This window comes from Calonectris borealis, chromosome 2 (assembly GCF_964195595.1).
Source record: "Calonectris borealis chromosome 2, bCalBor7.hap1.2, whole genome shotgun sequence".
NCBI classification, from domain to species: Eukaryota; Metazoa; Chordata; class Aves; order Procellariiformes; family Procellariidae; genus Calonectris; species Calonectris borealis.
Window position 1 is genome coordinate 494709 of NC_134313.1, and position 22467 is coordinate 517175.

Consider the following 22467-nt stretch of genomic DNA (forward strand, 5'->3'; position numbering starts at 1 on the left):
AGGTGCCCTGTGGCCGCCCCACCACAGCCAGGGACGGCCGAGAGCACCGGTCAGGCCAGCCCCATTCGCCCTGCAGCGGACGCTACCTTCTCCTGCAGCAGCTGCTCCCGCACAGTCTTGCTGTCGGTGATGGGCACCGCCTGGATTTTCTCCTGCCGCTGCTTTGCATCCTGGATCCACTGGAGCAGCCCATCACAGCTCTCGCGGTAGTACCGCAGCTGGCGGCCCAGCTGGTCCAGCTCGCGCTGGCGCAGGTCTGTCTGGGTCAGGACGGCCTGCCAGCGCTCCAGCAGCTGCTGGACCCTCTCCCGGTAGCGGTCCAGGTCCACGTCACGCTCGCTGTGGCCCCTGACCATCCGCTCGTTGACATCCTTGGCCTTGCTCAGGTCGGTCTCCAGCGTGCTGAAGAAGGGCTGGTGCCCCTCCGCCTGTGCGCGCAGCCGCTGCGGCAGACAGAGCAGGGGTCAGCCCTGGCCCCGACCCCCCCCGGCTCCCCCCCCCGCACGGTGCTGCCCCAGCCATTACCTTCAGCTCGGCCTTGCTGGCCTCCAGCTCCTTGAGGTCAGCCGGCACGGTCTGCACGTCCTTCAGCTGGTCCTCGTACTTCTTGACCAGCTCCTCTGCCCCCTGAGTGCTGCGGATCACCAGGTTGATGGTCTTCAGCCTGCGGAGAGAGGAGATGGGCTCAGTCGGTGCCAGAGCCCAGGCAGGCAGCAGCGTCAGTGGGCACACAGCTGACGGGAAGGAAAGGACACGCTGGCACAGCCAGCTTCCTCCAGACCTCATCAGCCCACCCCTGGCCAGACCAGGCTCATCCCAGCTGATGCAGCGGTTTTCCCCAGCCCGGGATGACCAAGGAGCCACGCAGGGGCTGGGCACTCACTTCTCCAGGTAGATGCTGGAAAGGCTGTACACCTGGTCCATCTTCTGCAGGGTGATCTCCAGCTCCGAGCGCAAGACGGGGGCCGAGCTAGCCTGCTCTGGCTGGGCCAGCACCTTCTTTGTCTTCTCACTGACTTTGTCCAGGTTCTTCTTGATACCCTCCAGCTCCAGGTGGATTTGCTGCAGGGAGAGGAGGGTCCCTCACTCCCTGCCTGGCGCCCGTCAGCTACAGTTTGGGGCCGAGCCCCGCCTGTGGCTGATCCCCCATATAACACCATGCCAAACGCCGTGTCCTGCCAGCCAGGACCCGGCCTGCCGGGCCCCCGGCCACCCCCAACCCCGGAGCAGAAGGAGCAGAGAAGGGGAAGGAGTCTGCAGCCCACCAGTGTGGGTGGACAGACACCAGTCCCATTCTGGGTGCCGAGATCCCTGTCCGCATGCATTGCATCCCTGCACAGGCGCACGTGCACGCGTACCTGCTGCTCGCTGATGCGCTGGGCGCACTCCTTGACCGGGTCCTTGTCGAGGGGCAGGCGGATCTTGTGGATGGTGCGGGTCTCGCAGCCCTCCAGCTGCAGACGGATGTCCTTCAGCTGGGAGATGTAGTTCTTGCACAGGGACTCGTCCTGCTCTCCTGTGGGGACACCGGGGGTGGGTTAACGCCTTCCCACTCCGTTCACCCCGTCCCCGTCCCCGGGGACAGAGGGAACGCCCCAGGGAGCACGGGGCGACAGGGAGGAGGGGCCTCACCTTTCTCCTGGCTGCGCAGCAGTAGCTCGTACTTCTGGGTGCAGGCGTTGTACTCGCGCTCCACGTGCAGCCGGTCATCAGGCTGGAAGCTCTGCGAGTCCTGGCTGTCCCGCAGGAACTCCTGGTAGTGGGTCTCCAGGCTGCGCAGGACCTGCCGGCACTCCTCCACCTGCATTGTGCGGAACTGCGGGGGCAAAGGGTGCCGTCAGCCCCCGCCACCGGAGCGGGACCCCCAGGGACCTCGCCAGGCTGGGCGCTGCCCCGTGCCGGCGCCGGGGGGGCACTCACCGTCAGGTGAGACCAGGACTGGATCTGCTGGATGTCACGGAGCAGATACTGCCAGGACAGGAGGCTCCTCATGTCCAGGTGCAGCTGGTGCCAGAGCACGAGGAGGTGCTGGTGGGCGGCCTCCAGCCTGGGGAGAGGGGGCGTGAGTGAACGGGGAGCTGAGGGCGGAGAGCGGCAGGGACCCCACGGCAGAGGACAGTGCTGCCGAGCCACCGGCGCGGCCCGGGAGGGGGACAGCCAGCACTCACCTGTGCACGGCATCCAGTGCCTCCTTGTTGGGGGGCGGCACGAGGAAGCAGACGGAGGGGACGATGGCCTCGCTGCCGGCGGCACTCAGCACCCTCCACTTGTAGGGCTGGGCGTTGCTGAGCAGGGTGCACTCGTCGTTCTTGTGCACCGTGATCTGTGGAGCCAAGGCGGCGTGAGCCCGAGGAGGGGGGTCCCCGCATGTCCCCCCCTGGCCCCCCCTGCTACCCGCTCCCCCTCGCACCTCCATTTGCTTGTAGTCGCAGACGGCCTGGATGGGCGGGCGGCCCTGGAGGGGGGTGCCGGGGCTGCGGGGCTTCAGCTGGACGATGGCCTTGGCGCGGCGGGCCAGCCCCGCCAGCTGCCCCCCGTACTCCGTCAGCTGGTCCTTCTGCTCCTGCAGGCACAGCAGGGTCAGGGGGACCCGGGGGGGCTCCCCCCACTGTGCCCCGCTGAGTGCGGGGAGCCCTGCGGCAGGGCGGGGTCCGGGGAGCGGGCAGCAGGGTGGGGGTGGAAGGCTCCGTGGGAGGTTCGCCCACTCCCACGGAGGCCCCAGGGTGCGGAGGGGGGTCACTGCGAAGGGCAGCGAGAGGAGGGTCTGCAGTGGGGAGGGGGATTATTGGGAGGGTCACTGGAGGGGAGTGTGGAGGGGTTCGCTCCTGCAGCGGGGTCTGCATGTTGGGAGGAGGTCACTGCAGTGGAGCGGGTCACCTTGGGATGCTGCAGCGGGGTGCACGTGTTAGGCATCACCCCTAAGGCTCTGCAGGGGGGTGCACATGTGGGGATGTCACCCCGGCACCCTGCAGCTGCACACACATGGGAGGGTCACCCCTGGGTCTGCAGTGGGGCTCATGTGTTAGGTGGGGGTCACCCTAGGGGCTGCAGCAGGGCTGCGGGTCACCCCTGGGGCTGCAGGGGGGCTCATGTGTTGCGGGGGGTCACCCCGGAGGCTGCAGCAGGCGGGGGTCACTCACCACGCAGTCCTGCAGCAGGTCCTCCAGGCGCGTGACCGTGATGCTGCGATCGCACGAGTATTTCTTCTTCATGTTCTCCTGTGTCTTCCTCAGGAACTCCTCAGCCTCCTTCACGTCGGCAAAGAACTAGGGGGACAGGAGGGGTCAGCCGGGGCGGGTGCCCGGCAGGCCGTGGGCGCGTGGGTGGCGGCACCCCCTCCCACCCCACCTTACCTGGAAGTAGGCGCTGTTCTCCTTCAGGTGGGCCTCGATGCAGCAGCAGAGCTGGAGCATCCAGCTCCACTGGGTCTGCAGGGCCGCCTGGAAGGCCTGAAAGGGGACGCGTCACCTTGCCCTGCCCGCAGTGTGCCAGCACCGGCACCGGCCAGCCCCGGCCCTGCTGCTTCTGCCCACTGCCAGCCCCTGCCCAGCCCCGGCAGCTGCCTGCACTGCCACAGCCCATCCGTGCACTGCCCACCACCCCACGCACTGTGCCCCACACCAGTGACCCGCAGTGCCCACTGTCCCACGCACCGCACCCCACACCAGCGACCCGCAGTGCCCACCGCCCCACGCACTGTGCCCCACACCAGCGACCCGCAGTGCCCACCGCCCCACGCACTGTGCCCCACACCAGTGACCCGCAGTGCCCACTGTCCCACGCACCGCACCCCACACCAGCGACCCGCAGTGCCCACCGCCCCACGCACTGTGCCCCACACCAGCGACCCGCAGTGCCCACCGCCCCACGCACTGTGCCCCACACCAGCGACCCGCAGTGCCCACTGTCCCACGCACCGCACCCCACACCAGCGACCCGCAGTGCCCACCGTCCCACACACTATGGCCCACACCGGCAACCCGCAGTGCCCGCCGCCCCACGCACTGTCCCCACACCAGCGACCCGCAGTGCCCACTGTCCTGCGCACCGCGCTCCACACCGGCGACCCGCAGTGCCCACCGCCCCACACACCGCGCCCCACACCGGCGACCCGCAGCGCCCACTGCCCCACACACTATGGCCCACACCGGCGACCCGCAGTGCCCACCGCCCCACGCACAGCACCCCACACTGGCGACCCACAGCGCCCACCGCCCCACGCACAGCACCCCACACCGGCGACCCGCAGTGCCCAGGCCCAGCCCCGCCGCCTCTCACCTCCAGGGTCTGCCTGCCCGGGTGCTCCTCCCGCACCAGCCGGTCCCCCGTGCTCTGCAGCTCTTTGATCCTGCGCTCCCGCAGCTCCAGCTCCCGCATCAGCCCCTGGCACAGCCCGGGAGGGGGGTGAGCGCCCGGCCCCCAGCAGGGCCAGCACACGTGTGTGCATGTCTGCGTGTGCCTGTGCACCGCTGCGGGCACCTCCGCGTATGCCCGGGGCTGAGGCACCTTCCCGCCCCCACCCCGGGCACTCTGCAGCTGCCAGGGGCTGTTGGGGACAAGCTGGGGGGGATGCTCGGGGCGGGGTATTGGGTCCAGCACCCACCACAGGAGCCTGCTAGGGTGGGGAGTGGGGCGGCATGGGAGGGGGGGCAGGGGTAGGGGCACTGGGGGACAGGGTGGGGGGGCTGAGGGATGGGGCTGGGGGTGCTCAGGGAGGGGAGACCAGGGCTGGCAGTTCTCACACTGTGGGCTGGGGGTCCTCAGGGATGGGGACATGGGGACTGGGGTGCTCAGGGGTGGGATATGGGTGCAGGGGCTGCTCAGGGAGGGGGACACGGGGCCTGGGGGGCTGAGGGTCAGGGCTGGGGGTGCTCAGAGACTGTGAGGCGGGACGGGGGTGCAGAGGTTTGCAACACCCCAAGTCCAGTTCGGGGGATGTGTGAGCATAAATAGGTGTGCAAGCGCAGCAGAAGATGCAGCAGAAGCAGCGTTAAGGGGCTGGGGGTGCTCAGCTGCAGAGCACGGATGTGGTTTCAGTCAATCCATAGCGACAGCGAGAGGGGAAGAGCGACTCCAGCCCCAGATTAGACAGCGGAAGCGATAATGAGCAGAGCTGGCATGAGGAGGCGATAAGAGCAGGGCTGGAGCCTTGGCAAGCAGCACGGCACAGCGGGGCCGTGGCAGCACAGCACGGCAGGGGCGCGGTGGCCAAAGAGCATCCTCTGCCACAGGTGCAGGAGGCACCTTCAAAAATCTGTCACTGCCAGTCCAGAGGGATGGGGACCGTGCAAGACAGCCACATGCAGGGACAAGGAGGGATGGGGACCATGCAGAACAGTCACATGCAGGGACAGGGAGAGATGGGGACCGTGCAGAACAGTCACATGCAGGGACAGGGACCGTGCAGGACAGCTGTGTGCAGGGATGGGGACCGTGCAGGATGGCACGTCCCAGGCTCTCTCCGTACCGAGTAGTTCTCCTTCTTGGCCATCATGTTCGGGTTGTGGTCGCTCCAGTCGAAGTTCACCTCCTCCTCCTCCTTCTCGTTCAGCCACATCAGCTCCTTGGTGGCGGCACTGACGAAGGCGTGGAGGCTCTCCAGGTGCCGCAGCCGGGACTTGGAGGAGTTCTGGGGACGGGCACAGGGATGGGCCGTGTCCGCATGTCTCCCCCCTGCATCCTCCTCCTTACATGTCTCCCCCATGTCCTGCACCCTCCTCCCTGCACATCTCCCCCATGTCCTGCACCCTCCTCCCCGCACATCTCCCCCATGTCCTGCACCCTCCTCCCCGCACATCTCCCCCATGTCCTGCACCCTCCTCCCCACACATCGCCCCCTCCATGTCCTCCTCCCCGCACATCTCGCCCACGTCCTGCATCTCCTCCCCGCACGTCTCCCCCATGTCACACATCCTCCCCCCTGCAGGTCTCCCCCATCTCATGTCCTGCACGTCCCCGCCGCCCCCTGCCCCAGCCCGGAGCCTCACCAGCAGCTTGGCGTACTGCAGGTCCAGCTTGCCCAGGCACTCCCGGTAGGCGTTGCGGGGTCCGGGGGAGAGCTGTGCCTGCGGGAGACGTGCCATGAGCACGGGCACCTCCCGTCCCACCCCTGGGGACAGCAGCACCCCGTCCTCCCGAAGGCGGGATCCGGGGAGAGGCCTTAACGCCGAGGAGTGCCGGGGCAGGGCTGCGGGGCAGGGTGAGAGCCGTGCACGGAGGGAGCAGTGCCAGCTCCGGCAGCCCCTCTGTGCTGGGGGCAGCGCCTGCTCCCACTGCTGATCCCCCCCCCGTGGGGAGGGCAGCAGGCAGCCTGGGAAGCCAGCCCTGGGGCATGGAGTGGGGGGGGGCAGCGGGGTGCCGTCGGGGCGCCGTGCCCCCTACCCATCCAGGACGTCCCAGGGCACAGAGGTGCTCCAGAGCGGGCAGCTGGCAGGGGCAGAGCTGGGGCCGGGGCAGCCGAGGGGGGCTGGGATGGGCTGCTCTCCCTGGAGCCCCCTGCCAGCCTGCGCGCAGCCCTGGGGCCTCAGGGACCCCCGGGAGCAGGGGTGAGGGCAGCCACAGCACCTCAGGGACCACTGAGAGCAGGGGCGGGGGCAGCCCCGGGGGTCCCTGCGTGGGCGGCTCACCTCGTCAGCCCGCGCCCGCTCGATCTTGGTGCGGAACTCCTCAATGGAGTGGTGGAGGCCACGGTGGCTGCCCAGGTGGGACTCCACGGTGGGCAGGTCCATGCCCCACTCGGCTGCCCCCAGCCGCCGCTGGTTCTCCTCCACCCAGGCCAGCAGGTCCTGCAGGTACCGCAGCGTGGCCTCATCCAGCTCCTGCCGCGGCCGCTGCCCCAGCGGCACTGTCACCGCCGCTGCTGGCGCGCCTGACTTGAGCCGCAGGTTGTACTCGGTACGGATGCCCACCAGGCGCTCGTGCAGGCGGTACACCCTGCAGGCAGGAGGCGCATCGGCATGGCGGGCACGGGGGTCATGAGGGACATGGGGGGCACAGGGAGTTTGGGGGACATGGGGGGCACAGGGAACATGAGGGACATGGGGGGCACGGGGGGCACGGGGAACATGAGGGACATGGGGGGCACAGGGAGTTCAGGGGGCAGGGGGGACATGGGGGGCGTGGGGGACATGGAGGGTACAGGTCATGGGCTGTTCCTGCAGCCAGGCGAGCGCCAGGCGCCCTACGTGGGGCACGCAGCGTGGAGCACGCCGCAGCAGCACCAGCCCCCAGCGCGGCCATACCTGCGGTACATCTGCTCCCCCTGCGGGTGCCGGCCGTCCTTAAGGGTCTGCACGTCGTTGAAGAGCAGCCGGATCATGGCGTCTGCCTTGTCCAGGTCCCGCTCAATCTCGGCCGCCTTCTGTGGCGGCTTCCCTGCATTCAGCAATCGGACGTCCTGGGGATGGAGCATGGTCAGGGGCATGGTCAGGGCCCCGCATGCCGCCCGGCCCCCCCTGCCACGCTCCCGCAGCCTGAGCCGCCGCTCACCGACTGGAGCAGGGTGTCAGCCTGGTTGAGCTGCTCCTCGCAGAGCCCCGACTCCATCTGCAGCTTGCTGACGATGCGCTGCAGCCGCTCCAGCCTGCGCGGGGAGACGGCGGGGCTGGGGTCGGCACATGGGCACCGATCCCGTCCGCACACAGCACGGGTCCTGCCCCATGGGGCACCGATCCCGTCTGTGCATGGCATGGATCCTGCCCCTTGGGGCACAGATCCCGTCCATGCATAGCACAGATCCCACCTATGCACAGCACAGATCCTGGCCATGCAAGGTACAGATCCTGCCCCATGTGGCATAGATCCCATGCATGCATAGCACAGATCTTGTCCTTGCACAGCACAGATCCTGTTCCTGCACATCCAGCAGGGATTTTGTGCCAGCATGGATCCCATTCCCTGCACAGCATGGATCCCGTTCCCTGCACAGCACGGATCCTGTCCCTGCACAGCCCAGACCCCATCCCACACAGCACGGATCCATCCCGCACGCCCAGCAGACTCTGCGCCAGCCCAGCTCTGATCCCGCCCCTGCAGACCTGGATCCCATCCCTGCGCAGTGAGGAGCCTCATCCCACTCTCTGTCCCACTCCCCATTCCCATCCCATTCCCCATCCCCATCCCGCTCCCCATCCTGATCCCCATCCCCATCCCGCTCCTCATCTCACTCCCCATCCTGCTACCCATCCCCATCCCAATCCCCATTCCCATCCCACTCCTCATCCAGGACCCCATCACAATGCCGCTCCCCATCCCGCTCCCTATCCCACTCCCCACTCCCCACCCCCACCCCACTCCCTGTCCTGCTCCCCATCCCCATCGCACTCCCCATCCTGCTCCCCATCCCACTCCCGGTCCCACTCCCTGTCCCCATCCCGCTCCCGCCCACCCGCGGGCAGGGCTCCAGCCCCACCCTGCTCTGGCTGCCCGCCCGCCTGCCCGGCCCCGCTGCCCTCTCCTGCCTGCGCTGCCAGCCCCGGCCCCGCTCCCTGCCTGCGCTGCCGGCCCCAGTGAGGCCCGCTCTCCCCTGCTGCGGTGCGAGCCCCCCCGGGGGGCCGGGGCGCGGAGCCGGCGGCACGGCAGAGCCCAGCCCGCGGCGCGACCACCAGCGCCCGGCTGCTGTGCCGCGCTCAAGGCTGGCGGCTGCGCCGGCTTCCCGGAGGCGGGCAATGACTCATGCACCGTGCGGTTCCACCGCCGGCGGGACGGGGGGGCCGGGACACCCCACCCCGGCCCAGCCCAGCGGCTCGGCAGCACGGAGGGGGAAGCAGATTCCAGCCCCCCTGGCGCCGCGCACAGGCCCGGCAGCCCCCACCGCCCCGGCCGGTCCCCCCCCCCCGCACCGCTCACCTCTCGAACTCGGCCCGCAGCAGCTTCTCCCGCTCCAGCACAGCCACGTGCAGCTTGCCCCATTCCTTCTCCACGTCCAGCGGGTGGTACCCGGGGGGCACCTTCAGCTGCCCGGACTGCACAGCGCCCTGCGCCCCACCAGGCTCGTCAGACCGCGGGCCACGGGACCCCCGGGCAGCCGGCGGGGGGTGGGCAGGGCCGAGCCGGCAGCGGGGGGCAGCCCCGGCTGCGGGTGCCACGTCTCAGCCGCCCCACGCCGGAGGCAAAGCCTCGCGGGAGCCGTGAGATGGGAGAGGCACGGGACGGCCTCCGCCCCGGCAGGCGCATGGCAGGGCGCGCCGAGGACTGGTGCGGGACCCCCAGCGCTCCGGGAGCCCCAGGACCCCAGCCCCCCACGACCCCTGTCCCTTGGTACTCCCAGCCCCTTGGGACCCCGGCCCCCCAGGCACGGCCGGCAGCGGGGGCCGCTCACCTCCAGGGACTGGAAGATGGCCTTGGAGCGGTTCTTGTCCGCCTCCTTGGCCGGGAGCTCCGTCTCCTTGAACTTCAGGAACTGGCGCCAGAGGATCTGCCGAGAGGGGGTGGCTAAGGTGGGCAGCACGGACCCCCGGGCGCTGTGACCCCCTGCTCAAGCAATCCCCCCCCCCCATTTTCCATGCGTGTGGAGCTGGCGGGAAGGAAGGGGCTGGGCGGGGAGCTGGTGTTTGCCACCGGTGACTCACCCGGAGCCTGGAAAGAGTGAGTCAGAGGGGCCCTCCCTGCCCGGGGCGCCCCAGCTCTGCCGCGGCACAGCCCCCCGATCCCCGGTGCCTCCCAGCACCAGCACCAGCACCTCCCCCCTGCCCACAGCCCCCCAGGGCAGGGCTGCATGGACCCAGCTGGGGCTGGGACTGGCAGCAGGCTCAGGGACAGGCAGTGCCATGGCTGCGGCCGGGTCTCCCTGTTCCCTGTGGAACCGCATAGCCCCGAGGCCGGCATGAGCTTGCAGTGCGGCGGCGCTGGGTGCATGCTGGTCCGGGGTTGCCCACACCAGGAGGACTCGCCGCGGCATGAGGCAGCCCACGGCCGGGCCACCAGCCAGCTGGGCCACCACCAAGCACCTCCCCGGGCACCGGCACAGCTCACCGGGCCCTTTCATCCCCTGCCAGCGCCGCGGCACCGCCCTGGCTCCCTCACCTCGATCTCCTCGTAGCTGGCGGGGAAGCGGCGCTCCTCGAAGAGGACGGTGTGCTGGCGGATCCACTGCAGCAGCAGCGTCACCACCTCGTAGTACTCCTGCCAGCGCAGCTGCAGCTCCTGGGCGGAGGAAAAGGCGTGGGGCCGGGCGCCCGCCATGGGGGGAGGCCGACACCCACTGGCCCCAGACTCACGTTAGCCTTGACGCCGTCCTGCACCTCGGGCACGCGAGGCATGGCGTCGTAGAGCGAGGAGACGTAGGTGATGATGGACTTCTCGTCCGGCTGGGGCACGTCTACATCTGCGGAGAGGGAGAGTGGTTGGGCGGGGGGACGTGGGACCCAGGGCAGGGAGGGACAGGGGGGCTCTGCAGGGTGGCCCCCCCCGGGATGCTGTCCCCTCGCAGCCGCGTCCCCCTGCCCATACCTTCGGGGTCCAGCAGGCGCGTCACCCCCAGGTCCCGCTCGGCCACGGTGAAGGCCTGGTCCAGGTTCTCCAGGTTGCTCTGGCGGTACACCCGGTTCATGTCGATCAGCATGGGCCTGCGGGCAGTGGGGACGGGTCAGCGGGGGTCCCGCCGGGGACCCCGCAGCACCTGGGGCCAGGGTCCGTGCCAGTGGCCGCTCTCCCACCAGGCCTGGCAGACGGCAGCGCCGGGGACCGCAGGCAGCGCCCTGCGCCCACCCTGCCCCACAGCGCAGGTTTCTGGCAGGCGTGGGCACCGATTGTTTGGAGAAACCCCAGGGATGGTTAGTCCACCCCCCCCGGGGGCTGCCTGCACTGCCTGCACCTCTGCGAGCCACCCCACACCCTGCACACCCACACCGTGCTCCAGGGGCACCGGTGGCTGATGAGACCCCCGCACCCGGACCACGGGCACTTGGGAGCCAGGGACACCCCGACAGCCCCGAGCACGGACTCCGGAGCAGGCAGCGTCCCCATGTCCCCGTGAGCACCCCGGCCCCACCACGGGGCAGGCAGCAGCCCCAGCCCCCCCAGCCCAGCGGGGGGCCCCAGCCCCCAGCCCAGCCCGGTGCCTACAGCTCCCTGAGGCGCAGGCTGTGCTGGATGGAGTAGAAGGAGCCGCTGATGCTGGGGGCTGCTGGGTGCTCAGGAACGTCTTCGCAGACCATCACCACCCCGTCCTCCGCCCCCGGCAGAGCCCGCGCCGAGCTCCCCGCGCCGTGGTGCCGTGGCTGCTTCCTGGCCCGACGCCGCCCGCTCCGCTCCATGGTGGGACCGAGCTCGGTGCAGCGGTCGGTGAGCTCCTGCCGCAGCGGCGGCTTGGTGCAGAGTGCGGCACGGTGTGGTGCAGCACGGCGCGGGTGCCTCCTCCCACCCTGCTCAGGCGCGGCACGCCTGCACGTACTCGCGCTCCCCAAAGGCGCGCGGCAGCCCCGGCAGGGCCCGCGGGGGCCTGCCTGCCTGCGCCCCGGCACGCCATGGAGGGCATGGTGCCCACAGCCTGGGGGGGTGAGCGCCCACCTGCCCACGCAGGCAGCGGGTCGGCAGGTTGGGCGGGAGCGTGGGAAGGTGGCTAAGCTGCGCGGCTCCCTGTGCCGCCACGGCGCTGCCGGCACAGGCCGATGGGCTGGGACTTGTCGGGAGCACGTGCCTGAGTCGCCCCAAAGCGGGATCGACATGGCTGGCCCCGCCGGCGGCTGGTCCCAGCGAGCACGCGCCTGCCCCGTGCATGGCATTACCCTGCACCGCCAGCTGCTACAAGGGGCCAAATTCTGCCAGCACCGGAGCCGGGTCCTCTGCAGCCCCCAGGGCTGCTCTCCCCACCATGGAGGCTGGGAGCCCCTGCTCACCCAGGAGCCCGAACCAGGGAAGGTTGTGCCAAGGGAGGCTCGGCGCCGTGGGGACGGGACTGGGGGTGCCGGGTCCCTGCCAGGGAGACGGGAGCTCTGTGCCCGCAGGCAGGCACAGCGCGCTGCCCCGACACGCGGCGGCGAGGAGCAGACCTGGCTCCGCTCCACCTACTTGTGCCGGTGGATGATGGCATTGAAGAGGCGCCCGTCCCGCCAGCTGGTGGTGAAGTTGTCGCAGCGCAGGCCCTGGTAGTCCTCCACCATCCGCTGGGACCAGAGCAGCAGCTTCTCTTTGGCCGTCATGTCCTCCGACTGCCCCATCACCTGGATGTCCGAGATCTGCCAGGACAGGGGGTTACGCTGGCCCATCCGCTGGCTCCCACCGTCTACGGGCGCGCTTGCTCCGTGGCGGCTGCCACTTTCTCCACCGCAGCCTTTGCCAGGGATGCCCCGGCCTCACCACTGCTCCACTCCTGCCCCGTGGGGACCAACCCCCCAGTGCTGCACAGCGCCAGCCTCCCGGCACCGCCGGCACCGCCCTCAGCCCCGCCACCGCCCCATTCCCCCAGACCGCGGCACGGGGCTCTGGCCTCTGGGCGCACCTGGAAGTGGAGGATGATGGTCCAGATGAGCCCCAGCGTCAGCTTGGGGTTGCCATCGGCAATGTCATCGTTGCGGATGTTGACCAGCTTCACCTGCAAGGCCGAAGCACACGGTGGCTGCAGGGAGGATGGGGAGCACGCCCCAGCCCCGGAGGTCTCCAGGGGGTCCCGCCAGCCCGGCAGCCCCACGACCCCCCCTTACCTGGCGATGCTTCAGGTAGTTGAGGGCGATCTGCACGTTCTGCAGCTTGTGGAAGCGCATCCTGCCCTTCTCCCGGGGCTGCGGGGAGAGCGAGGGGTGATGAGCCGCGGCCCTCACCCGGCACGGCCCCGCGGGGACCCAGCCCTGCCATCCCCCGGCTCACCCGGCACCGAGCACTGCGGTCCACCCCGTGCACCGGCCTGGCCCCTCCCGGCACCACACATGCCGATGCCGCATGCCCTCCGCACTTTGTCCCCACCGGGGAGGGGATGGCCCCTGCCTCTCCCCCCACAAAGCCGCCGGCCCAGCCCAAACTGTCCCGGCCCCAGCAGGGTCACGCCGCCCGCGCAGCGTCGGCTGCCATGCCAAGGGAAGCCAAGCGCCAGGCACGGTGCGAGAGCAGTGCCCGCTGCACCCCTGCGTGGTGGCCCTGCTCCCCACGGCGTCTGTCCCAGGGGCCCAGCGCCTCCCCACACCACCCTGCTGAGCACCAGCCCCTGCCCAAAATGCGGCAGCTGCCTGTGCAGGCAGGACAGGCAAGAAGATCACAGGCGCTGAGCACCCCATCACCACGGGGAGTTGGTGCCGGGACCGGGGCCTGTGCCCCTGGCACCGTGCGTGGGCATCGCAGCCGCTGTCCGGGGCAGCTCTGCAGAGCCGGTCCCGGCCAAGGTGCCACTGCGCCCTGTGCTCCGCGCCCCTGTCCGGGCAGCACCCGCGCATGAGGGAGCGGGCAGCACGGACCCGCCAGGAAATCCTCTGCCTGTCCCACGGGGCTGTGGGCAGGAAGCGCTGCCGGACTGAACAATGGCGAGCGCAGCCGGCCTCGCCGCCAGATCCTGCTCCCGCTCTTCCTCGGCCACGCAGCAGCACTGGCCCCACGGCATGGGCACAGCCCAGCCCTGCTCTGCCCCTGCCCACGGCATCCCGGCAGCACCGCTCGTCCTGCCCTCGCCAGCTCCTCGCAGCCCGTCCTGCCCGCGCGCATGCGGCAGGGCCGTGCCGGAGGCGGCACGCAGCTGGCTCCCTGGCACGCTCCAGTCTCACCCCACGGCAGGGACCAGGTGCCGCCGTGCTGGGCAACCCCCCCAGCAGGAACCTCCCCACCACTGCGGATCCCTGGCCGGGGTCCCCTGGGCAGCCCCCCCGGGCAGCTCCTGCCTGGGCAGACCCCCCACACACCCGCCAGCCCCGTGGCGAGGCCCCTCGCTCCACTGGCAGTGGCTGTGCCCGACCCTGGCTGCCGGAAGGGCCAGGGAGCCCCTGAGCCCCCCACGTGCCGCGCAGGGATGGACCAGGGACTCTCCCAGCCCATGGCCGCGGGGCACAAGGGAAATGCAGCCAGTCGGGGCAGGGTCCGGCCCCAGCGGCAGAGCCGGGCGGCTCAGCGGCCACGGTGCCATCCCCCTCGCCAGGTGCCCCAGCCCTCCAGCAGTCCCGAGAAGACGGGGAGCGGCACGGCACATCTTGCCGCAGCGCCAGGAGCCACAGCCCAGCTCCGGCCTCACGGGCGTCCCAGCCTCGTGGCAGCGCTCCCGGTGATGCCGCGCTCCTATCTCGCCACTGCAGGCAAGGCCCGGACCAGGGAAACCTGCCCTAGCCAGCGTTCAGCCTCGGCGGCCCCGGCTGACCCCGCTGCCAGAGCACCCCAGGGTGCCGACGCGCCTCCCCCCCGGCACAGGACGCGGTGACACCTCTCCTCCACACCCGCACCGGAACGGGCCGGTACAGCCGCGCCAGTGGCGGAGCGTCTCCCGGTCGCTGCGGCGGGCGCTTGCCACGCGGGGCCATGCGGAGAGCAAAGGGCAGAACCACTCACCAACCGCAAGTTCCTGATCACGTCGCGCTCCCTCGGCTGCCCGGCCAGAGCAGTGCAAAGAGAGGAAGGAGGCAAAGGCCGGAGGGGGACGGTCAGGGCAGACCCGCCGACAGGAGCCCAGCGCGGAGAAGCAGAGAGTTCACCAAAGCAAAGAGACGTCCGGGCGTTAGAGGCCGCGGTGGGGGCGGGGGGGCTGCAGGACGGAGGGGGGTGGCCGTGCCGGCAGGGCTCGGGCCGCTCCGGCATGGTGCCAGGCAGCTCTCCGGGACGGGACTGAAGCCGGGGCAGAGGCCAAGCGGGAGAGGGGTGGGAGGCAGATGCGGGAAGCAGAGGATGGGATGGCCGGCAGCCGGGGGTGCCGGCACGCGGAGCCGGCACGGGGGAGCGGGGCGGCAGCGGTACGGCAGCGGGGTCGGCGCGGCACCTACCAGTGTGTCCCCCGAGAGCACCTCCAACAGCGAGATGAGGTTGTGTCCATCCCGCAGGTCCTCGTAGAGGTCGTTGACGTGACGCTGTGCCTGTGGAGACGGGGACGGCGTTATGGGGGTGCCGGGGGGCAGCCGAGCCCTGCAGAGCCCCAGTGCCCCTCCTCTCCTGCCCCCCTACCCCATGCCAGCTGGCACCAAAATGGGGCAGCCGGGCTGGGAGCCCAGTGACACCCATCCCCGTGCAGTGGGTGCTCACACACGTCCCCAAGCACAGCCCGGTGCCCCCAACCCCGTGCATCCCCCGCCGGCACACGTGGGCAGCTCCCCCCGTGCCCCATGGAGCAGCAGCTGGGCCGGGTCCGGCACCACGCCACCATGCTGGCAGCCACAGCGGGTCAGACCCACTGCCCACCATGCTGGCAGCCGCGGGCGGTTGGCGTGAGAAGAGAAAGAGGATGGCGGAGGCAGCCGGAGAGGGAGAGACCTACCTCTGCTCGCCAGTGCTGCGCAGGGAGAGGCAGAGAGAAGAGAGAGAGGTTAGGAGAGGCAGCAGAGAGGAGACAGCCCCGGGGTGGGCAGGGGGCGGCCAGGACCTGCCCCAGGGGGCGGCACCCTGCACCGGCACCGATGCCACAGCACCGATGCCACAGAGCCTGGCGCCCAGCATGCGAGGACACGTCCGTCTGTGGGGGCCGGGAAGACGTCCCGGCGCGTGCCAGGTACTGACGTGGGGCTCTGCCCGCCGCGTGGCAGGGACAGGCACCAGCATGCTGGCGGGGCCCTGGCGGGGTTCGGCTGGGCGCATGGCACGGGCGGCACGGGGAAGGAGCAGGGAGAAGGGCACTACTGGAGACGGGAGCGCGGGACGGAATGGGAGGGCGCGGGGGAGGCGCTGCCAAACGCAGGCGGCACAGTGGACATGGCACCCCCGGGGCAGGCAGGAAGGACGTGGGCACCCCCAAGCCCAAAGGAAGCCGTGGCGGTGCCGGGGAGGAGGGGGTGCGGGCAGGGAGCCAGGCAGAGCTACCAGGCTCCGCAGCAAAAGGTCCCCTCCTGCCCGGGGCCAGAGCATCATCCCCTCCCGGAGCCGGCGCTGCGTGGGAGGGGGCGGCTGGCAGCTCCCAGCCTGGCCTGACGCCCAGCACAGCCACGGGACGGCACAGCCTTCCGGCACGGCTGGGCAGGGGAAGCCCCGCTGCAGGCTGGAGCAGAGCCCCCCGACAGAGGCAGCCGATCGGCCTCAACCACTGCCCGCCTGCCACCGAGGCGTCAGGAGCACCGGCACGGGCAGCCGGGAGAGGGGGGATGCGGCTGGGGATGCTGCAGTGCCAGGGGCCTGGCACTGCCGCCGGCACAGCCTCCCCGGGACGTTCCGCCAGGATGGCTGGGGTCTGCGGGAGGCGGCGCGTGCCCGTACCTTGATGAGGTGCTTGTTGACCCATTTGGTGAAGGTTTTCTTCTGGACCCGGTCTCGCTCATCTGCAAGACAGGAGGGGGCAGGGTGAGCAGGCGGTACAGGGGTTCCTAGCGTGGCAGCACAGCTGGCGGGAGCTCCGGCGGAGGAAGCAATGAGCCAACCGCTCTGGGGAGCCGCAGTGAGTCACCGGGCATGCAAGGGGAAGGAAACAGTTAACGTGGATCGGCCCCGGCGTGCCTGCACCTCTGCAGCCCCAGCAATGCAGAGCAATGCCTGCAAGGAGCAACGCCTGGAGCTGCCCAGCCCTGCCCCGAGCCCCGGTACCGTGGTGGGGAGCCCGGGGAGCCGCCCCAGCACCGCCCCAGGTGCCGTGTCCACTGCCTGCGCGGGACGGGTACAGCACAGGGACCGGCCCCCGGGGCGTCTGCCTCGGCGCGGCCCCAGGCGCTGCACGTTTGCCCCGAGTGGGAGGTGTACAGGACCAGGATGAGCCCCTGGGGTGTCTGCACTAACACAGCCCCAGGCACTGTGTGCCCACCCCAAGCGGGACGTGTCCAGGATGGGGCTGAGCCCACCGGGCGTCTGCCCCGGCACAGCCCAGTGCCGCCTGCCCAGCCCCGGCCGTAGCTGTCTGGGGCAGACCCGGCCACTGCTGCCGGCTGCTGCTCCCAGCGCTGCTCTGCGGGGTGGGGAGAGGCCCGGGGGCTGCCCAGCCCCGTCCCTGGGGCCGCTCCTCCGGGGGCACCCGCAGGGACCCCCCAGGCCCCGTCCCAGGGCCCCGGCGGCTCTCCAGCCTGCTCCCGCAGGCAGCTGCGGGCAGAGCCCCGGCACGCCCGCAGGGCTGCCCACGCTGCAGGCAGGGTGTCCCCCGCGGGCAGGCAGGGCTGAGGGGCTCTGAGTCACAGGCACTCCCTGCCCGCTGCCCTGTCATTAGGGGACAGCTGACGCACCCGCGCTGGGCATCCGGGCTGGCGCTGCCCGCAGCCAGTGGCCCCGCCCCGCGCCCCCCTGCTACCGAGCACCCGTCCTGGTCATCCCGCTAACGAGCACCCACCCCAGCCATCCCCGCTCCCTACAGGGGGCAGCTCGCCCTCCTCGCCCCGCTCCCCCCCAAGCCCCGAGCATCACCGCCGAGCCACGGATGGCCGGTGCCAGGCTCAGCCCGGCGCCAAGGAGGGTTTGGTGGCAGGAAGGGATGCCCTGGGCATGTGGGGCGATGCCACCGGCCCCATGGCCGCCCCTCTGCAATGCCCCCCCCCCCCCGCCCATGCCGCGGCGACCCACGGGGCCAGGGTGGCGCGTGCCGGGTCTCGTCCCACCGGAGCATGCCGGGATCTGCCCACGCAGCGCCCAGCGCCCCGCGGCCGGCGCCCGGCCCAGCCCACACACGCCCTTCCCAGGTGAGCACACCAGCACTTGGCAACGCCGGGCACCCCGTCCCCACGGCACCTACGGGTGGCTCGGCAGCAGGGCCGGGGCGCGCCGGGCAGGGAAGTGAGGGCCGGGGAGCGGCAGCAGCGCGGGAGGAAGGAAGGAAGCGTGGGGCACGCTCGCCCGGCGAGTACGTGCACATCGAAGGGGGAGCACTCCCACGCCGCGCGCCCCGGCACGACCCGCACCCGAAAAGTCCTTGACACCCAGGTGAGCCCCGGCCGACGGCACCCGCGGCGGGCAGAGCGACGGGCCGCGGCCACGCCACAGGCAGGACGGGCAGGGCGTGGGAGGAAGTGCTCGCGCCCGCCGCAGGCAGGGCTGGCGGGCAGCGCCCGCACCCGGCGCTGACACAGCGTGGATGGGGACAGGCGCCGGCGTGGGACACGGGGACCCCGCGCCCCAACTGCCCGGCTGTGGGAGGCTGCCGGTCCCGGCCCCAATGACCAGCTCCAGCCCCACGGTGCTGCCCCATAGCCCGCCCGGGGACACCGCCCCAGCGTGGGGGTCTGCCCCGTAGCCTGCCCGGGGACACCGCCCCAGCGTGGGGATCCGCCCTGGTGCGGGGTGCGGGGACCAGCCCTGCTGCAGGATAGGGCCCACGCCAATGCGATGGCGGGGTGGCCCCACGGAGGGCGGCTGCCGCGCCTCACGCCGTCCCCATTGCCGTGGGATCCCGCTACCTTTCTTGCCCTCGGAGGCCCTCAGCACGGCCAGGTAGAGGTTGTCCTCCGAGCCCGTCCTCTGCCCCACGGTCAGACCCTCCTCCTGGCTGCGCAGCCGCTGCCGGGACATGGTGGCCACTGCTGCTGCCCGCACTGAGCACCGACGCAGCTCGGCTCGCCTCCCGCTCTGCCCGTGCTACCAGCCTGGTCCCTGCCGATGCCTCCTCTCCCCGAGGTGTGGGGCGGCCCCAGGGAGGAGACTGGGGTTCCCCTCCCTCCCTCCCCACGCCCGGGCAGGGATCCTGCCCACAGGAAACCTCCCCGAGCCCACGGCTCTGCTTAACCGTTTCCTCCCCACGCCCCGGGAGCTGCCCAGGGGCCGTGAGGATGGGGCAGGGACCTCACGCACCCGCCCAGGGGGACCCCGCAGCACACCCCAGGGAGCCGGCACCCCCCAGCCCCACACCCCGCTGCCTCGGGACCCCCAGGTCTGCAAGCCCGGTGGGTTTGGGACCCCCAGCGCCATGCCTGGGAGCTGCAGAACCCGAGATCCCACACCCCGGGGCCTCAGGACCCCCAGGTTTCCAAGCCCAGGAGGCTCAGGACCCCCAGGTTCACAAGCTCAGGACTTCCTGTCCCACTGCTGAGGGTCCTCAGGACACCCCTGTCCCCATGCTCAGGGGCCACAGCCCCCCAGTCCCCAAACCCCCAGTTAGGACCTCCAAGAGCCCCCAGGCCCCATCCCCAGGGGTCTTGGCACCACTCGGTTCCTAAGTCCAGGGTCCTCAGGACCCCCCAGCCTCATATCCCCAGAGCTGTAGGACCCACGGTCCCCTCAACCTGGGGGTTCAGGACCCCCAGGTTTGCAAGCCCTGGTCCCAGGTCCCACACAGGTGGGACTCAGAGCCCCAGTGCCCCTCCTGGGGGGTTTGGGTTCCCAATCCCTGGGGCTGCAGGACCCCCAGGCCGGGGGCTGAGACCCGCGGACCCCCCGGGCGGGGAGGTGCCGTCCCCACGCCCACGCCGGCTCGGGGAGCCAGGCCAGGCTCCTCCGCCCCAGCCGGCGCTGCCGGCGATGCATTCCGGGCGCTCCTGTGCCGCCTCCAGCACGGCCGGACCCACGCCTCCTGCCAGCAGGTCTGCTCCCGGCTGAGCACCCTGGGAGAGCAGCCCACGCCCTGGGTGTGGCCGAGCCCCCAGCGCCGAGCCCCCCACCCCTGCACCCCACGGGCACCCATGGGGGCACAGGCAGCACTGGTGTGGGATTCCAGGAGGAATCCCCCTCCCTAGGGACACACCAGGGAGCATCTCCTGCCGCACGGCCGTCAGGCACGCATCACGCTGACCGGTGACACCGCCAGCCTTGGCCACCGCAGGAAGGATTCAGGGTTCGCGCCCCACCAGCTGCCACGTCCCGCTTGGGACCGTGCAGGACCCAGCCCGGCCGCACGTCCCTCCTTGGGGAGCCCAGCTCTGGGGACCCCCGAGCCGGGGGGTGGCACAGGATGGGAGCCCACGGTCACTCTCCTCCCTGCCCTGCGCACCCCACCGCTCGGCGACCTCGGGGTGGCACAGGGACCTCGGGGCGGCACGGGGCCGGCAGCCCTGCCTGTGGCACCCGCGGCACCCATGTCATCCATCACAGGGGCCAGCGCCCACGTCCCGCACACGCAACGCCAGTGCCAACGCCAACGCCAACGGGCGCAGCCCGACCCTTGCATGGAGTCCAAGGGACACGGGGGCCGGTGCATCGTCCCGCCGTGACTCACGGCCCGATCGGCACGCCCTGCCCGAGGCTCCTGCACGGTGAGCGGCGCCACGGGGAGCGCCTGCTGGCACCCACCTCTGCAGGCAGGAGGGGCTGCCGGGGGCTCAGCCCTGCCCGGCTTCGGCGGTGCTGGCAGCGAGCGGCCGGACTGTGGGAACTGTGGCACAGGAGGCCGGCAGGGTTTGGGGTGCGCGGTGAGCCCAGGGCAGAGGGGGTCCTGCTCCCCAGACATGGGGGTGTGGCAGGGTTTGGGGTGCACGGCAAGGCTGGGGCAGAGGGGCCCTGCTCCCTGGAGAGGGGGTGCTGATGCCGCAGCCCCTCCCAGGTTTGCTGGGCAGCAGGAGACCCCCCCTCGCTCCTGCGCCCCTTTGCCCGGAACAGCGCTGGGAGCGCCGGGACCCCCCAGGCGGCAGCGTGGGGGTAGCAGGGGGGTTGTGGACGGGCAGGCCTGGCAGGGGCCGGGCTGCAGGCAGAGGCTGCCGCTGCCGGGAAGGAGGCAGCCCGGCACAGGCAGTGCCGCTCTGCCAGCCCGCTGCCCGCTGGGGCAGGGCCAGGATGGCCGCTGAGGAATGCGGGCGGCAACGGGCTCCACACGCACATTTTCCGCCGAGAGCACATCTGGCGCAGAGCACATCTGGCACGCGGAGCCGCGGCGGCGGGAGCCCGACTGACGCCAGTGCGCGTCAGAGGGCAGGGACATACCGGAGCTACAGCTCACCGCACCGCGGCCAGCACGTGGGCACTGGCACTGAAACAAGGGGCGAGAGCATCGCAGGCGGGGCGACGTGGGGCAGGAGAGGGGCTGGAGCGACAGCACTCCTGGGGCGCCGACGCAGGGCAGCACCGCGCTGAGCCAGCGGTGCCTCGTGCTCCCTCATGCTCCTCCACTTGCACCTGGGCGCTGGCACGGCGGGGCCAGGGCTGGCACTGCGCTACACACTGCCAGCTGAGCCGCTCCTCTTCCGTCTGCGCAGACGACGTGCCGTACCGGCGCCGGCTCCGGAGGGATCCGGTCAGCACGGCCAAGAGCTCTCCCTGCTGGAGCAGTGAACCCTGAGGGCTGTGGCCCAGACGGGCACCCCAGCAGCCACCGGCACCACTCCCGCCGTGGCCCCCTCCAGCACAACGTCGACAGCCCGGGCACTACGTGGCAGCAGAGCAGCAAGACCCGAGCGGTGCAGGCTGCCAGCGAGGGCCGGACAGGAGGCTGGAGGCACCGCTGGCTCCGGCACACCCCGGCACGGCCAGCGCTTCCCATGGTGAGGCACCGGGGTGGATCCCCGCACCCGCGCTCGGTCACGCAGCGGCCGCCGGTGTCCCTTCCCACCCCGCTGCCACCACGCTGGCACGCCCCGGCCCACAGCCCTGGCACCGCATCCCCAAGCCGATGGCAGCGCCGCAGCTGCACACAGGCCCCACCCGTGTCCCCGGGGCTGCCTCAGCTCCTGGCAGAGCCGAGCCGCCTGGGTTGCCGGATCCCTGGGGACAGCCACCGCCCTCGGCATGGGGACACGGGCTCCTCTCCATGCCGCCGCCACCGCAGGCAGGAGGCAGCCGGGGCCCGCGGGCAGGCCGGTGGGCAGCGTGGGAGGGGACGCAGCAGACAGCAGCGCGGGGGCTTTGAAGATCTGAAGAGGCGGAAGCGCCAGCGCAGCCCCTGGGAGAGGCAGGGCTCCCGACGCAGGCACTGCCAGCCCGGACGGGCCTGACGGGCAGGAGCTACCTCAGCCTCTGGCTCCGAGGCCCCGCGGGTGCCGGCACCCAGCCGGGCTGGCCCAGCTCCCTCCCACGGCATCTCCCCGCCGGCCAGGAGCAGGCAGGGGCTGCGGCGCCCACCGGGGCCGGCAGTCCTCAGCGCCCGTCCCAGCGGCAGGACAGGCTGCCCCCACAAACCTCCAGCCCCCGGAGCACGCCAGCACCACCGGCACCACGGGGTCGGCACCACCCTCTGCAGGCGACGGGACAGAGAGGGGCTCTGCGGGAGCACCCTGGGACCCTGCCAAGCACCAGCACACACGGTCCGACCGAGCTGACTTCTTCCCCTCTGCACCCAGACACCCCCTCCCCTCTGCACCCAGGCACCCCCTCCCATCCACAGCCAGTGTCCCTGCACCCAGACACCCCTTCCCCTCTGCACCCAATGCCCCTGCACCCAGACACCCCTTCCCCTCTGCACCCAGTGTCCCTGCACCCAGACACCCCTTCCCCTCTGCACCCAGTGCCCCTGCACCGAGGCACCCCCTCCCTTCTGCAGCCAGTGCCTCTACACCCAGACACCCCCTCCCCTCTGCACCCAGG

General features: G+C 71.3%; 1 protein-coding gene across 1 annotated transcript in view; it reads right to left on the reverse strand.

Annotated features, from left to right (window-relative positions):
- PLEC (plectin) overlaps positions 1–22467 on the reverse strand; it is an 84049-nt gene that overhangs the window by 50822 nt on the left and 10760 nt on the right. Inside the window, exons 2-27 of the mRNA XM_075144518.1 lie at positions 16306–16367; positions 14889–14978; positions 12642–12719; positions 12440–12532; positions 12010–12176; positions 10450–10565; positions 10218–10324; positions 10024–10143; positions 9320–9415; positions 8848–8975; positions 7489–7582; positions 7242–7396; positions 6627–6933; positions 5988–6065; positions 5468–5629; positions 4279–4383; positions 3354–3449; positions 3141–3266; positions 2411–2563; positions 2169–2323; positions 1921–2047; positions 1633–1816; positions 1359–1516; positions 884–1062; positions 526–664; positions 87–443 (exon numbers count right to left, since the gene is read on the reverse strand). Coding sequence (XP_075000619.1) covers positions 87–443; positions 526–664; positions 884–1062; positions 1359–1516; positions 1633–1816; positions 1921–2047; positions 2169–2323; positions 2411–2563; positions 3141–3266; positions 3354–3449; positions 4279–4383; positions 5468–5629; positions 5988–6065; positions 6627–6933; positions 7242–7396; positions 7489–7582; positions 8848–8975; positions 9320–9415; positions 10024–10143; positions 10218–10324; positions 10450–10565; positions 12010–12176; positions 12440–12532; positions 12642–12719; positions 14889–14978; positions 16306–16367 — 3632 coding nt within the window. The remainder of the gene's footprint in view (positions 1–86; positions 444–525; positions 665–883; positions 1063–1358; positions 1517–1632; positions 1817–1920; positions 2048–2168; positions 2324–2410; positions 2564–3140; positions 3267–3353; positions 3450–4278; positions 4384–5467; positions 5630–5987; positions 6066–6626; positions 6934–7241; positions 7397–7488; positions 7583–8847; positions 8976–9319; positions 9416–10023; positions 10144–10217; positions 10325–10449; positions 10566–12009; positions 12177–12439; positions 12533–12641; positions 12720–14888; positions 14979–16305; positions 16368–22467) is intronic.